Source organism: Protopterus annectens, chromosome 7.part0 (genome assembly GCF_019279795.1).
Source record: "Protopterus annectens isolate FY-2018-M chromosome 7.part0, PAN1.0, whole genome shotgun sequence".
Classification (NCBI taxonomy): domain Eukaryota; kingdom Metazoa; phylum Chordata; order Ceratodontiformes; family Protopteridae; genus Protopterus; species Protopterus annectens.
The window spans coordinates 880,419,936-880,435,134 of record NC_056739.1 but is presented as its reverse complement, the minus strand read 5'-3'; the positions used below and the strand labels follow the sequence as shown (position 1 = coordinate 880,435,134).

The window sequence follows — 15,199 nt, the reverse complement described above, 5'->3', positions numbered from 1 at the left end:
GCTTCTACACCTCTTTTAGTACAGGAGTAGCAGTACTTGAGTAAAATCATGCGATAAATTAGAAATTTTCACAAACATGCTCAGATAAATGCTAGTAACCAGTCTCAACTTGGGCAAGGTGTAAAGACTGTTAATAAAATGATAGCTGTGCCCCTGAAATACCCAGACACACTAATCAAATACAGAAGCATCAGAAGCACTGCAAAGAATTTACATAAGCAGCACTCAATTTCCACAGCAAATAAATAATTTGTCTGCAAACTGCTGAGAGAGACTAAACAGCCATAAGAATTACTCCTACTCTATAGGACCGCTAGGAGATCTATAATGGACTGCATAAGAGAGCTGAAGTCTGTCCTGCATCCAGAGCTGGACTATGTTAACCTGATTGATAGTTTAACCCAGCATCTCTAATGTCTTAATTATTTGGAAAAGTTTAATACAGATCAACATTTACAAAGTAGGGGAAACAACCCTTGCACACTCAAGGCTTTAAGGAAGACAATAAAATATTTAAAAAAAAAAAAAAAGTCACAAAAACATCCCTAAACAATTCTGGTCCTCCATTACTACTCTCGTAAACCCTGGCACAAAAAGTAACTCTTGCCCCAACCCAGACAAAACATCAGATCAAATAGCAAGCATTTCCAACACCTACTTCATTGACACTACAGCTGATATATCACAGCTACATTCTCTCAACTTCTCACCGCAACTAACACACAGCTCCAGCCTCCTCTCTCTACTACAAACAAATTAGGCCAAACTACTCCCTGCGCTCATACCCCCTCATCCACCCATTCAGACTTATCTAAATCCAAATCCTTGCCAGAATTCAAGCCCTCTACCGTACATCAACCATAAAAAAAAAAAACTACTTCTGAAACTAAAGCCCTGCTGAAATGCAGCAGATGGTATACATACAGAATACCTAAAAGTCGCTGCAGAGGCTATTGCTTACCCCATTAGCATTCTCATAAATAGATCCATCCAAAAATCCTCTGTTCCCAACTTGTGGAAAAAAGCAATCATACTACCCCTTCACAAAAGAGGTGCCTCAACAGATATTTCTAACTTTTGTCCAATAGTGATTCTATCCCCATCTCCAAACTCCTAGAAAAATGTATATACACCCAACTTCTACAATTCCTTCTCAAAAATCAAATCCTTTCTCATACTCAGCATAGTTTCAGACCTGGCCATAGTACTTCAACTAGACTACTATTCTTTATGGACCTAGTTAACAAAGCCCGCAATTGAGAAAATATGGTCTCCTTTTTACTCCTTGATCTGTCTAAAGCCTTTGATACTATCCGTCACTCACTCACTCCTTTCCCAGCTTTCTAACATTGGACTTTCTAATCCATCTCTCCACTGGTTCAAAAGCTACCTATCCAACATAGAGCATGCAGTAAAATGATAACACTTTATATCTCCATATATTTACACCCCACTGGTGTTCCCTAAGGTTCCATATCAGGACCCCTACTATTTAATATTTTTATCAACAACCTGCATCCATCATTTCAACAAGGGTCACTTGTTCGATATGCATATGACTCTACTATAATCTGCTCTGCTAAAAACGTAACTCTGCTACAGCAAATTACACAATCTACATTTACCACCATAGAGACATGGCTCACAATAACCACCTGTCTTTAAACCCAAACAAAACCAAGCTAATAATATTTACCCCCCCCCAAAAAAAAAACACTCCCATTAACAAATCTCAATTTCAAATATTCTCTCTAAACATAAAAACTGAATTAGTGGCCCACACTAAACTGTCAGGTGTCATAATTGACAAAAACCTAAAATTTGATCTTCACATACAAAAGAACATCACTAAGACTCGCAACAAAATGAAACTACTCTACAGACATAAACATTTCCTTTCCCTCCACACAAAACAAGTACTTGCTTCTACTTAATTTACTTCCATCTCTAGTCTATGGTGCTCAATTACTAACTTCCAATCCTCCCTCGTAACTAAACTTGAAACATGTTACAATAAGATAACCAAATCTGCAACAAATCATCACCACCCCACCCACCACTTTGTTCCTCTAAAAACACAAACTGGCTAGAATTCCCCCACGGACTTACTTATCTCCAACTAACCACAGTACATAAATTACTATACAAATAACAGGACTGCCCTGCCCTAAAATCTTATATTCACCTCCTACAACCTTAACAGATCCCTAAGATCAGACAACCAACATCTTCTCCAAATTCAGAAACATAAACTACCTGCAGGTCAACTACTATACTTCTGAGAAATAGCTAAAACCTGAACAGCCTTCCTCTACCCATTCGCACAACCCAATGCACTGCCTCATTCAAAACCACACTTCGCACACACGTTCACTCCAACTGGATCTGTAACTGCACTAAGCCTCCTACGACCATTACCTAGATCTTAATGCCATCCTACTTTTCCTCTTTTCTCCCTTGTACTCACATTTTTTATATATATATATATATATATATATATAAAACTCAAATTCATTACCATTCTTTCACACCCTCTCTTTTTTTACCCATTTAACAAATAACCTTTTTCTCCTGATATTAATCTCTTCAACTCCCACCCTTCCTAACTCTACTGTAATAATTTCCAACTTCTCACATGTACCTTCTCATATTCTTCTATTCATTTCCGCTTTTATACTATAGCTACATAATTACTACTGCAGCCTCTTAATGTCTTTCCTTGCTCTAAATCTTAGTCATTATCTGTGTGCTTAGCATTTTTCATTCACTCATACTTCTATGTCAATATTGGTGTATTAGATTAATTTAGATGGTGTGTTTTAAGTGTGTATATATATCAGCATTTTATATTCACCAACACTGCTTTGTTAACTACAGTTGTATTATTGTAATCAGTTTAAGTGTGTATCAATGTGTGTGATTTTCTAACTGTACTACTGTTTTAAGAATTTTTTTTCTCCCTCTGTTATGTAGATAACATGTGCCTGTGATGTACTTTACATTCTATTTGTGTTTCTTGCGGAGCTTTTCTCCCTGGGCCTCCACTGAAAATGGGCTCTGCTTGGCCCAGTGGACTTTCCAGTAAACAAATGCCAATAAATAAATACATACATAAGCATCAACAGGCTTGCATTCATGCTAATGCCAAAAGGAAGTAGGGCAAAGATCTGTTAAATGGCAAAAGAGGAGAGAGAAGTCTGAGCTCTGAGAACCACTCCACATTGAGAAGCTTTTACTTTCCAAATGAAATGATGATCACTGCAAAGGGGAATGTTGTGTGTGTGTGTGTGCGCTCTGCTCCCCTCCCCAACACATAAATATAGCTTTAGGGGAGATCTGTCTTGCACTTGCATACTGCAGACTGATCATGATACATGAATCTACAGATGTATTTTTACTAGGTTTTACTAAAGGTAACTGCTTTCAGTTAAATTTTATTTTTGTCCATGTCTTTTTTGACATCCACAGTGGCTTTTTTTTCTATTTCACCACTACTGATTTATGCATATCAGTCAAATGTTCAACACTTCTGATAAAAACTTAAATGCATACAGAAAACAAAAAACTCAAAAAGGCATCATATGCTGTAGACAAAAATAATGATCAGAGGTTCTAGAAAAACAGGGTACTCAAAACAACCTAGAAAAGGAAACGACTGAAGACAGAAATAATTCCTGGGGTCACTTACACCTTCAGCGACACCAGATACTACACATGGATAGCCACAGAAAACCAAAAAAGACACTGCTGCAAGAGTCCAACTACACAGCAGTACAAGTTCTGACAGTCTAACTTGGTGAGGAAGGTAATGCCAAAGCAAATGAAATGTTTTTGTAAAGAGTTTTCATTCTTTGCATGTCATTTATGGTGGTAAATATTACAACATGAATCTGTAAATTTCAAAACATTACATATTAAAAACTACTTAAAACACAGCTGAGATTCTGGGTTCTGGTCTTTAAACCAGTTCAGAACATACAATTCACTCTGAATTATTAGTTTGCCAACTCTGACTGTCTTTTGTGTGCAAGTTAAGTATGTGCACTATTGCAATCACAAACTCTTGTCAAAGTCAGTAAGTACTACAAAGTTCACACAATGCCACCCTGAATATTATGCAATCCAATACTTACTTAGAATGTTGCAGCTTATCTTCAATGAGTGGAAGAACAGCTGGGATCATGTCTCGTGGGAAGACCTGACTGACAACAGTAAGTGCTATGCAGACCTCTACTAAATTTGTACTCTGCAAATCCTGTCAAAACAAAGAACAAAACACCATTCACATGTTAATTGCAGGTCATTAGCTTTTAGGCTCCTCCTTGCAAATACAGTTCAAAACACTGAGTCTTCACTGTATACAAATCATGCTAGTATACAACAAAAACTTCTGCCATAAGCAAAACACTGGGTACATCTACACATTAAGATACTACATAATGCCAGTTTCCAGTTACAGGCCAGACAGCAATAAGTGCACAAATTGCCATACAGTCGCAGCTACTTCATTTGTTTAGTTTCAGAGTATCATTTTTTGTGTGTGTAATGTTGTAAAAAGTCTGTTTTTAATCATGAAGTGAACAGTACAAATGCAATGGCAAACAAACCATAGCTCTGTGAAGAATTCACCTTATCAGCAGACTGCCTTTTAGTCTCAAAAATGTCATCCTAGCCAGTTGTCTTATACCAAGCAAATGCCAAATAAAACATAAGGACCAAACACTTTCTACTCAACTAGTGCATTCTTCAACAGACTGTAGGCTACAGTATATCCAGTGATTTAAGGGAAGATAACAGTCATAGACCAGAATTCTTAAAAGAAAATCACTAAATAAAATGTGGTACACCATCACATTTTTAGAGCAATCACATTCTGAAAAATAGCCATTTCCAGACATTCAGCTTTATAATTTGGAACAACAATTTCTCAGTGGCTTGTATAAAGGCAGGTAGCTAATGAGAAACTGCTTGTTAAAAAAAGTAGCTTCATTACTGGTCGATACATCAAGCAGTAAAGGCTTTACCAACTTTCCAAAGGAATGGCATATCTCTAGGACCCCATTAACCTTCTATACAACACAGCAGCTTCCACTCTTGTCTCCTTTTAATAAGGAAAGAACAAACTGTAGATCATTTACCTTATCTCCCCCCACATGCTATCTCAGACTCATTCCACAGCAATGCATGCAAGACTAAAATAACACTAAAAAATAAATAAAAAACAAAAACAGATGGGGAATGAGAAATCTGCACCAAAAAAAAGGGAAATTAACAATATAACAGATATCCTGCTACCACAGTAGTTAATTTCATGGCTAGTTTCATCTTTTTCACCAGAGGATATTCATCAACTTTTTTTCAGATGTTTTTGAACTCTAGGATGGATGGCTAGATAATGTCATGAACAGAACACATAGGAACATGCAACTCCCTCAACCTGCACACTATAGCTCACGCCGTCACTAATAAGCACCCCCCCTTTGTAAATCAAGATCTGCCCTGCCCCAAAACTACTAATAACTGCTACACAAGCTATGTACTTGCCCAACTTACAAGGACTCACAGACAGCTGGACAAGCCATCCACATGTAGGTTGATAAACAGAACACGTACCTGACCAAACAAGGAGGTTCTCTTCATAGGTTGACTAATGTAGCAAGACTATAGCTGATTTAGCACCTTCCATGATAGGTCCTATGGCTGTATTGATGCCTGAACAGTAAAACCACATGGGAAAAAGGAGAAAAAAAAACACAATGACTAGTAAAGCAGGCTGTGTACTGAAGGGGATTAAACCAAGGGGCTCATTTCAAAGGACAGGAAAATGAAGGCTGACAAAGTCGCATCTCAGACCCTAGAGTTGTGGAAACCAAGCCTGATAAAAGTAAACCAAGAAAACACTTCAACCAGCTACTTGACATTTTAGGGAAGGGGCTAAGGTAAGAGGGAGTTTGTCATAATCATCATCTTCTTCTTCTTTCGGCTGCTCCGGTTAGGGGTCGCCACAGCAGATCAACTGTTTCCATTTCTTTCTGTCCTCTGCATCTTGCTCTGTCACACCAACCACCTGCATGTCCTCTCTCACCACATCCATAAACCTTATCTTAGGCCTCCCTCTATTCCTGTTACCTGGTAGCTTCATCCTTAGCATCTTTTTCCCAATATACTCAGCATCCCGTCCAGACCAACGTAATCTTGCCTCTCTGGCTTTGTTTCCAAACCTTTCAACCTGGGCTGACCCTCTAATATACTTATTCCTAATCCTGTCCATCCTTGTCATACCCAGTGCAAATCTTAACATCTTCAACTCTGCCACATCAAGCTCTGACTCCTGCCTTTTTGTCAATGCCACTGTCTCCAACCCATATAACACAGCTGGTCTCACTACCCTCTTGTACACCTTCCATTTCACTCTTACTGGTACTCGTCTGTCACAAATCACTCCTGACACTCTTCTCCACCCACTCCATCCTGCCTGTACTCTCTTCTTCAACTCTCTTCCACACTCACCATTACTCTAAACTGGTGATCCCAAGCACTTAAACTCATCCACCTTCGCCACCTCTACTCCCTGCATCCTCACCATTCCTCTATCCTCCCTCTCATTCACACACATATATTCTGTCTTAGTCCTGCTGACCTTCATTCCTCTTCTGTCTAGACCATATCTCCACCTCTCCAGGGTCTCCTCCACCTGTTCCCTACTCTCACTACAGATCACAATGTCATCTGCAAACATCAAAGTCCACAGGGACTCCTGTCTGATCTCGTCTGTCAACCTGTCCATCACCAATGGTTAAGAAACTTGCCTTACAGACAAAAGGTGCAGGGTTTGACTCTCAAATGAATTAATTTGCTAGGCCTAGTACTAATACATAAACAAAGCATGCCTTCTCAAAACGGTTTCAGTGGTTGCAGCTATAAAAGGAGTGATCAACAGCATTGTAACCACATATAGCCAGTTTTAATCTCCATGTGCAAGCTTGGATATCTCTCTGCGTCACACATCTATGCAAAGACATGGGTCAAGTCACCTTTGGCATCTTTCAAATGATTACTACATGAAGGCCCATCTGGTTGGAGTTTGTGACAACTTAGGCAGATAAATAGATCCCATGAAACTTTTCAAAATCATCAGGGGAATTTCTCCAAGATTTCTAGCAAACTTCACCTTATCAGTAAGGATATCAGCACAGTTTTTTTTGGAAAATAGTCCCACTATGCATGGTCCAAGATAAACAAAGGAATACTCTTAGAGAGCTGGACTGGAGCCAGAGCTAACAAGCAGAATGTCCACACAAGCTGAAAGACTACAACCCCCATGGGGGATTAAAGACTCTGTCACTACAAACTAGCATGGGTAGGGACAACAACTTCAAGTCATTAAAAACAACATTCTGGGAAGACCATCACCCAAAAACAACCACAGCTGTCAGGACCAAGATGACCCCCCCCCACCACCACCACGACTGCTTCTCATTCTTGATTACCAAAAGGAAGAGGACAAAACTGACTTGACCAAGGATGTGGATAATCTTCTCAAAAGAAATGGAAAGTGGAAAGGGCTGGGGGATGTGAAAGACCAGCTCCTAGAGTTTTGAGACAAGTAAAGAACAGAAAGATAGTGAATTATCAGCTGAGCTCCTAAGCCACGTGACCAGAGGCCACATCTCCAAATGATATACCATTTGAACCAAATGTTGAAGACCCTGAGGGGGTCACAGCTCCAAGTGTAATGGACTGTAGCCCCCAGCAAGAAGTGTCACCAACCAGTTGAAACAGAGTTTCCATTCTACCCCTCAACGGTAAACATGGTCAGGCCCTATCACTAAGTCCATGAGACGATGGGACTCAAAACAACAAACGTCCAGAATTTCAAATGCCTACAGCAAGCTAATACATCAGGTACCAGGAAGTGGTCTTTCCATGGAGAATCGGTAATACTTAGAAACTGTGAGGACACTTCCACTTTCATCTCCTACTTGGCACTAGCCAACAGCTGATGGGACCCAGAAGACCGTTGTTCTAGCCAGAAGGGAAAATACTGAATCACCTGCCAATGGAGATCAGAAAATCATGGCTGCCTCAACCAAAATTAATTTAATGAGAGTGAACTCAACATACACTTTCACTACTTTCAGGACAAAAAAATGGGAAATTGACTATTCTGTGGAAAAGCAAAAATACCTGCTTAAACTTAGTCAATTAAAAAAAGCATGAAGCTTCAGATGCCAGTTCAGCACTAAATGATCTTGTAATTGAGAATGTCCACGAACTTGCTAATCACCCCTGACAGACAAAATGCTGTAAGATGAATCTACATTTATAATATCAGATGCCAGAAAATCATTACCATTCTTCAAATATGAGAAGAATAAATCACCCCTTGTTTACTTTATACACTACCCTATTACGTTACTGTCTACACACCCTTGGAACAATAAGGGCTTAAGACATTTGCATGGTCAATATTCCCTTAGATTTCTGCATAGCCTGTTCTGAAAGAAGTCCACATCCCCTGTATTTTGATGAAAGGTCACAACCCCTGTGCCTTGATGGAATGCAGATGGGCTCAGCTGCCACTGAATCATGTACTGTATCCTCACACTCAAGGTTCATATATTAGTTCTAGGCTAGCTGCCCTTGTGGCCCATTTTAAGCCTAGCCAATTACCCCATGCGAGACTCAAACCCTGCACCTCGTCTCTGTAAGGTCAATACCTTAACTATTATGCCAGCCTCCCACCCAAGTAATTAAAGCGCTTCTGGGCTCTGCTCTAGAGTAGGATTTTTGACTGACGCAGGACAGTGTAACAGCTCGAATAAAGTTCAACGCTGCTCAGGCACAATGAAGGCTGTCCGATTAAATCCAATTGTTGCTGTTAGGTTAGTGTAACCACCACAAAGTGCGTTGCTGCGAAGTTAGATAAACACCACGAGTTGAATATATAAATAAGTATTTATTAAACACAAATAAAATAAAATAAAATAAAGGATTAAGCGCTTTCGTCTCGTACACCGAGACTTCTTCAGAATCATTTTCCATAGTCAGATTCGTTCTTTTATAACCAATACATCTTTCTTATTGGTCTAAGCTACAATCGTCATTAATTGATTGCTGTGTGTTAACTTAAGCTTACAAGATCCATATTATAAATTTCATTACAGAAGACAATTACGTATAAATAAATTAATAAATCAGGTTCGTTGAAAGCTCCGTAGAGCTGAAACAAAAACTCTTGCATTTTACATTTTACTGTGTTGACCGGGGCTGGCTTTGAAACTAAATTTAAACGTAACAACCTAACAAAACACACCAATGAATAAACACATTTAAAAAAGTTTTTTAAAAGAGTTTTTAAAAAATGGATAAATAGATAGAATGCATAAATTGTATAAATAAATAGGTAGACAAACCAAATGCACAGTACCTGTGCAAACATAGGTGTATATGTTCTCTGCAGACAACCCTACATGCCTACAAATGAATCCGTACAATGACTAAATACATGAACTGGTGTAGCCACATTTTTAAAAAACTTCTTAACATTATTCAATCTCTTGAATGAATAAAGAGACACTCTTGGAATACAGGGAGATGATGTGGCAATTAAGGTTGGATGCTTGTGGTAGTAAAGGACTTAATGACCGCATTTCCATTAGTCCAGCATTAAAAGTGTTAGCAGGTGATCCTAAGAGACATAGGAAATGAAACCTTAAACCCAAATCTACTGAAGTATGCTATTCAACATAATATAATTTATTTTAATTACTGTTTATCGTATTTTATGTTATCTTTCCCCATTCAGTGTTTTTATAAAATTGAATTTTTTATTAAATTGAATTTATTATGACCTCCATTATTTGGACTATTAATGGTTATATTTTGATATTGTACACAACCTCTTTGCTGGTGAACGTGCTCCCCTTAGTGTTTATATTGTACATGTTTATATTTTATACATAGATTTTTTATATATATTTTTTATATTTTATATATATATATTTTATACACATATACTCCTTACATTTAATTTAATTTTTCATATATACAATAATTTTTTATATATATACAAAATAAAATAATATAAAATATTATCAAATATTATAAAATTAAACATACAAGAATTATAAATATAAAATAATTAAGTACTGAATATACAATTTTTAATATATTACTTCTATTTATATATATATATATATATACATATATTTTTTTATATTTATATTTACAATATTTACAATATTTATTTTTCAATTTGTATATTTATACATATATATATTTTTTTAAATACATATATATCAACATTTTTATATCCTATATGGATTTTATATGTTACTCAACTATATGAAACTTGTAACATATTTTAATATTTTAATATATATCCCTGGTTGTAATATATTAACGATAGTCACAGTAATTTTACTAATTCTATTAGTATGTTCCATTTTAGTTATGCACAGCCAGCTGGGGGTACTGTGTGGAAATTGTGCTTATGTTCAGTGGTTGTTGGATGTGTTTTTTAAATGTTCTAGTACGCAATTTAGAACAACGCAATGTGGAGTGCTGTGAATGCGTTGTGAACGTGTTGCACTACACTGTTCAAGAGTTTTACGTTGTATATATATTTATTTTTATATTTTTTAGGATCTATTACTGACAATAATGTCGTTTCTTGCGTGCAAATTCATATATTGGACAGATTGAATAATGTTAAGAAGTTTTTTAAAAATGTGGCTACACCAGTTCATGTATTTAGTCATTGTACGGATTCATTTGTAGGCATGTAGGGTTGTCTGCAGAGAACATATACACCTATGTTTGCACAGGTACTGTGCATTTGGTTTGTCTACCTATTTATTTATACAATTTATGCATTCTATCTATTTATCCATTTTTTAAAAACTCTTTTAAAAAACTTTTTTAAATGTGTTTATTCATTGGTGTGTTTTGTTAGGTTGTTACATTTAAATTTAGTTTCAAAGCCAGCCCCGGTCAACACAGTAAAATGTAAAATGCAAGAGTTTTTGTTTCAGCTCTACGGAGCTTTCAACGAACCTGATTTATTCATTTATTTATACGTAATTGTCTTCTGTAATGAAATTTATAATATGGATCTTGTAAGCTTAAGTTAACACACAGCAATCAATTAATGACGATTGTAGCTTAGACCAATAAGAAAGATGTATTGGTTATAAAAGAACGAATCTGACTATGGAAAATGATTCTGAAGAAGTCTCGGTGTACGAGACGAAAGCGCTTAATCCTTTATTTTATTTTATTTTATTTGTGTTTAATAAATACTTATTTATATATTCAACTCATGGTGTTTATCTAACTTCGTAGCAACGCACTTTGTGGTGGTTACACTAACCTAACAGCAACAATTGGATTTAATCGGACAGCCTTCATTGTGCCTGAGCAGCGTTGAACTTTATTCGTGTTTTAGTGTACTGTTTGGGTGTTTGGTTACAGTGTAACAGCTCCACAACTACAAATACTATCCTTAGGAAATAAGGCACATAGAACTTTACCACGTTTATAGTCAACCTCTGGAACTACAGCCACAAAAGTGCTCATCATATGGATCTTCCAGAAGTGTCTGGAATGGGCCACCAGCAGCCAGTCATTCACAAAAGGGAACACATGGATGTCCTCTGGCAAAGGTTCAGCCACTACAGTTAACATTATGGTAAATACCCTGGGTGTAAAAGAAAGTTCGAATGACACCATTGTGTACTGGAAGAGATGCCTAACTAGAGCAACTCAAGGAATTTTCTGTGTGAACATAACACAATGATGGGTCAGAAGACTATCCAACATGTCAAGTGACACCATCCAGGTACCCTGCAGCAGACATGGTGAGGCCTCCTGATGGATCACTGACGACAACAGATGTATCAATTGTTCTGAAAACACTGATCTCCTTTTGGACCAAAACAAGCAGAAGCAAGCCCCATACCCTGCCTCTCCCATTCTGAAAACCGAATGGCCTCTATGGTGCAACACATTTGCACCCATGCACTCCCAAAATGTGCCAGATATTCTTTTTACCAGGGTAGAGCACTGATTAAATTTGACCATTTGCAGGCTCAGCATGGGTCACATACTATAGTGAGTTAACATAACATAACTACCTCCAAGCCTCTGGGCCATACTAGGTCATCTCATCAACCCAAAGTTGAGGGCGACTACAAAAAAACATCTCCTCATAACTGCAGAATGATAATAGAGACTTTCTACTAGCTCCATGTTGCAGTTAACACCTAAAGACTCATTTAAACAGCCATGTTACTGGCCATGGTCATTTAAATGAATGCTAGTACTGCACTTCCACCCATGGAATGCAGTGAAGCGAGGTAGATAATAAAGCTAGGGGCTGATAGGAGCCCAGGTTTAAACACTACTGTTCCTTTAAAACATTTCCCAAGGAAAAGGAGGGTTAAATACTAGGACTGGATTGGATGGTGTGGTATATAAATTGTATGTTTTAACTGTTTTAAGGTATCTGAGGAAGGGCTTGTTGCCTGAAAGCGCTCATGTGCACTTTTATTCATTTACAAATGGCTGAACACCAGGGAGAGGAGATTGAGTTGGCGTATAAGCCAGTTCCGTCGTTAACTTCAACTCTAAGAAGGATTAGAAAGGGCGGCATGGCTTCCATAGTTAACCCTCTTTTGGATATGAACTTACATTGTTTAGCTATAACAACTACTGGGACAGAAGACCTCCATTCTGGTGAGACTGATTTTCATGAACTTTTGATGAAGTTTCATAAGAATGCTATGCGTTTAAAATACTTACAGTGGCAAAGGTTTCACCTGGAGGCTTGCATTAAACATAAGATAGTACCCAGGGGCCTCCGAGTGTTATTCATGCCGACTCAAGGGGAGTATTTCCCTGATTTATTAGCTCGCTGGCAAGAGATTAACTTACAAACCAGTATCTCTTATATGAAACTCTTGACTGATTTCTTTTCACCAGAAGAGAATGAACTGCTGGGTATTACTGAATCTTTACAGTGTGATATTGATTGTCGGTTTAAAGAAGAATACCATGTGGACAAGTTCAGTGATTTGCTATGTACTATATCATCTTATGAGACTAACCTACAACGTATTAAGACTGGAAAATGAATACGTGATTTTAATGATTTTTCCAATAATCATATTTTTACGTGGCACAGAGAGTCATTCACTCACTCACATAGACTGAACTCTAATACGAGTGCAAGAGAACCTGCTTCAAATCAACAACATGAGCTACGGTTGCTTGAGCAGCAGCCGTCAGGTTCTGTGGAGCCCTCGGTCAAGGCAACAGAAGCCTTGACGGTAACCGTGCAACCAAGGGTATCACGTAATATACATGCAGAGGTTTTGACCAATGAGTCTGTGCATCCTAGTTCAAGGGGTTTGATGCAGGATAAGGAGGCTCACACCATGACGGAGGCATTTCAACGGCCATTGGGAGCCAAACCAAAATCAACGTTTGCCTTTCAGAGCAAGACTTTTCCTATGTTGCCAGTACCGGTAAAGAAAAAGAATCCGAGGAAGAGGAGCTTCTTGTCGCAACAGGAATTGAAGAGATGGAGGGTCTCACAGTGACTGAGGGTATTCATGACTACCTTGACAATATTGTGTATAACCTTTCAGGTGTTGAATTATCTGATGTACAACTAGAAGTGCTGAACAAAGGTTTAACCTTTGTTCCTGACACTGTATGTGATTACAGCAAAGTAATGGTTGATATTATGTGTTTTGCCAGAAACATAACATTGCAAGATATGTTTAGGGGTAAGGCACAGTCTGGTTTGAGAGAATTGAAGAAGCCTAGTGATTTTTTACCAAACATGCATCCTATTGTTTCCGTTTTTGTGAATTTATGTCAAAGTGACATTGAGTGTTATATTCATGATAAAAACAGGCGAAGGTTTCACAATTTATCTCTAGTACAGCGTGAGGCTTTGCAGCAATTATGTCGAGATGAAAGGGTAGTGGTGAAGCCCGCAGATAAAGTAATACTGTAATACTTAACAGACAGGATTACTGCAACAAATACTACCTTCATACCAATCTCACTTGTTATGGTAAAAATTATAGGTGATAAGGGCCAGACTGTCCTTTTTAATTTGAGAAAAAGTGGGCTAATAATGGATTCTTTATATGAATTTTTGCACATAGCCCCTTGAACTCTGGGGTCTTAGGATGCTCTATCTAAATTACATAAAGATGGGTCCAACCCTCCCCTAAGACCTATTGTCTCGGGGAGAGGTTGGGCCACTGAACATATCTCGATATGGGTGGAGTGTGCTTTGAGACCTGCTGTTCAACTTTATTCTAGGATTTTGAAGGATACGCCTCATTTTTTTGACTTCGCTATCTACATATATGGACACAGTTGTTTGGCAAGATTTTTTATTTGTGACTTTTGATGTGAAGAACCTGTTGACTGTTATTCATAATGAATATGGGCTACAGGCCATTGAACATATATTGAAAGAAAAGGTTCAAATGAATGATGTTGACAATGAAAGGATATGTAAATTATTAAGCTTGGTACTAGAGAATAATATCTTCCTATGCCAAGGTAATTATTATAGACAGGCGCAGGGTGTTGCCATGGGCACACCCTGTGCCAATTCGTATGCTAACCTTGTGTTAGCCTTTTGGGAGGATAGGGTTCTATTCCAACAGAACCATGCATGGAAGGAGTTGGTGGGACATTATGTCCGTTTTGTAGATGATGTGTTCTTTTTATGGGGAGGCACACTGGAGGAGCTGAGGCTCTTTGTGGATTATCTGGAGAGTAGCACAGAGTTTGTTAGATTCTCTCTGAGCTATTCGTTACATGAGATAAAATTTTTGGATGTACGTCTACGTAAATGTAGAGATGGACGCATAGAAACTATGCTTTACAGGAAGAATTGCTGGAGGAACAGCCTGCTGTCATTTGACAGCATGCATCCTAGACACACTTTTAAGAACATTGTAAAGAGTCAGGCGAATAGGGTTTCCTGCTTGTGTACTGAAATGGAGCAGTTTGAACAAGAATTAGGTGATTTGTCTAATAATTTTTTGAGCAGGGTATATAGCAGACAACAGGTGGTCACATCAGTGGATGCTGTAAGGTCTGAGCGGAGGCAAGGGGCTAAACCTTGGTATAATAGCAAAGGTAATGATGGAGACATGAATAGAAAGAG

At 38.0% G+C, this 15,199-nt stretch overlaps 1 protein-coding gene across 3 annotated transcripts in view; it reads right to left on the bottom strand.

Annotated features, from left to right (window-relative positions):
- AP4E1 (adaptor related protein complex 4 subunit epsilon 1) overlaps positions 1 to 15,199 on the bottom strand; it is a 564,842-nt gene that overhangs the window by 504,250 nt on the left and 45,393 nt on the right. For all 3 annotated transcript variants that reach the window (XM_044077456.1, XM_044077457.1, XM_044077458.1), the window contains exon 5: positions 4,134 to 4,255. In XM_044077456.1, the coding sequence (XP_043933391.1) occupies positions 4,134 to 4,255 (122 nt within the window). The remainder of the gene's footprint in view (positions 1 to 4,133; positions 4,256 to 15,199) is intronic.